The sequence below is a fragment of the Neopelma chrysocephalum genome, unplaced genomic scaffold, assembly GCF_003984885.1.
Source record: "Neopelma chrysocephalum unplaced genomic scaffold, ASM398488v2 Primary Assembly neopelma1_89671, whole genome shotgun sequence".
NCBI lineage: Eukaryota > Metazoa > Chordata > Aves > Passeriformes > Pipridae > Neopelma > Neopelma chrysocephalum.
The window spans coordinates 1-1,928 of record NW_020918598.1 but is presented as its reverse complement, the minus strand read 5'-3'; the positions used below and the strand labels follow the sequence as shown (position 1 = coordinate 1,928).

General features: G+C 50.3%; 1 protein-coding gene across 1 annotated transcript in view; it reads left to right on the top strand.

Moving 5' to 3' along the window:
* The window catches only part of LOC113979817 (sorting nexin-27-like), a gene marked incomplete at its 3' end in the record, with an annotated part of 3,895 nt that extends 2,360 nt beyond the window's left edge, over positions 1-1,535 (top strand). The window contains exon 4 of the mRNA XM_027707096.1: positions 1,392-1,535. Within this exon, the coding sequence (XP_027562897.1) occupies positions 1,392-1,535 (144 nt within the window). The remainder of the gene's footprint in view (positions 1-1,391) is intronic.
* Between the last annotated feature and the right edge of the window lie 393 nt (positions 1,536-1,928).

The window sequence follows — 1,928 nt, the reverse complement described above, 5'->3', positions numbered from 1 at the left end:
ATGAGGCTCCTCCTCCTCTTCTCCCTCCCTCTGGAATGTTCTCCCACCCCTGGAATGGCTGGGAATGTTCTCCTTCCCGTGGAAAACCGCTGGGAATGCTGGGAATGCCAGGAGATCCTTGTGACTCCACGGGGTTGGGATATCAAGGATATCAAGGATATCAAGGATATTAAGGATATCAAGGATATTATGGATATCAAGGATATCGAGGATATCAAGGATATCAAGGATATTTATTAAAGATATTAAGGATTTAAGGATATCAAGGATATTAAGGATATATCAAGGATATCAAGGATATTGAGAATATCGAGGATATTAAGAATATTTATTAAGGATATTAAGACCAGGTGAGGTGACTCCTCCTCCTCCTCCTCCTCCTCCTCCTCCCTTGGAATGCCCTCCCTCCCCTGGAATGTCTGGGAATGTTCTCCTTCCCGTGGAAAACCACCCCGGAAGCATCAGGACCTGAGTAAACGTCCCTTGTGGTGGGGGGGTCTAATCCCTAAAAAATCCCCCCTGGCTTGGCTGGAAAAGTGGGATTCGGCCTTTCCCGTGTCCCTGGGATCCTTGGGAAAAAAAGGAACTGGAAATCCTGCTGGAAAAGAGGGATGGAAGGTCGGGAAAGAGCAGGAGCTGTGGGATCTTGGGAATAGGTTGGGAAAGAGCAGGAGCTGCAAGATTCTGGGAATAGTTTGGGAAAGAGCAGGAGCTCCAGGATAAGGTGGGAAAGAGCTCTGGGATCCTGGGAATAGGTTGGGAAAGAGCTGCGGGATCTCGGGATAAGGTGGGATTTGGGATGGGAAGGGGGTGTTTGGAACACAGCCTGTGGAATTCCACATTTCCTGGCCGTGGGATTGTCCCATGGAGATGATGGGGAGCATTCCCAGGAGGGAGCCATTCCCAGCTTTCCCATTGGGAATCGCAGCTGGAAGCGTCAGGACACAAAACATCCCTTGTTGGGGGGGTCTAATCCCTAAAAAATCCCCCCTGACTTGGCTGGAAAAGTGGGATTTGGCCTTTCCCGTGTCCCTGGGATCCTTGGGAAAAAAAGGAACTGGAAATCCTGCTGGAAAAGAGGGATGGAAGGTCGGGAAAGAGCAGGAGCTGTGGGATCTTGGGAATAGGTTGGGAAAGAGCAGGAGCTGCAAGATTCTGGGAATAGTTTGGGAAAGAGCAGGAGCTCCAGGATAAGGTGGGAAAGAGCTCCGGGATCCTGGGATAAGGTGGGATTTGGGGATGTCCCTTATGGGGGGGTCTAATCCCTAAAAAATCCCCCCTGGCTTGGCTGGAAAAGTGGGATTCGGCCTTTCCCGTGTCCCTGGGATGGTTGGGAATCGCGGAGCTGCCAGTTTTCCGTGTTTCCCATCCCGTTTTTCCATGTTTTCCAGGCGGTGGCCGCCAAGGTGGGCATGGACAGCGTCACCGCCAACTACTTCGCCCTCTTCGAGGTCATCAACCACTCCTTCGGTGAGTCCGGGGATTCCTCGGGAATTCCTTGGGAAAAGGGGTTGGAAAAACCCCCCTGGGGGGGGGTGGGGTCATTTTGGGGGGTTTGGGGTCACTCTGGTGAATTTTGGGGTCATTTTGGAAGCTTTTGGGTTCATTTTGGAGGGTTTGGGGTCACTGTGGAGGGTTTGGGATCACTTTGGAGGGTTTTGGGGTGAATTTGGAAGATGTTCCTCAAGATTCTAGAAACTCTCAACTCCTTCAATCCCTTAAAATTCTGGGAATCTTTTCCCTCACCATTCTGGGATTTTTTAACTCCTTCAACTCCTCACCATTCTGGGAATTTTGAACATTTAAACCCTCCAAAATTCTGGAAATTCCCAACTCCTTCAATCCCTCACCACTCTGGGAATTCTCAACCCCTTAAGCCCCTCAAGATTCTGGAAATTCCCAACCCCTTAAACCCCTCACAATTCCAG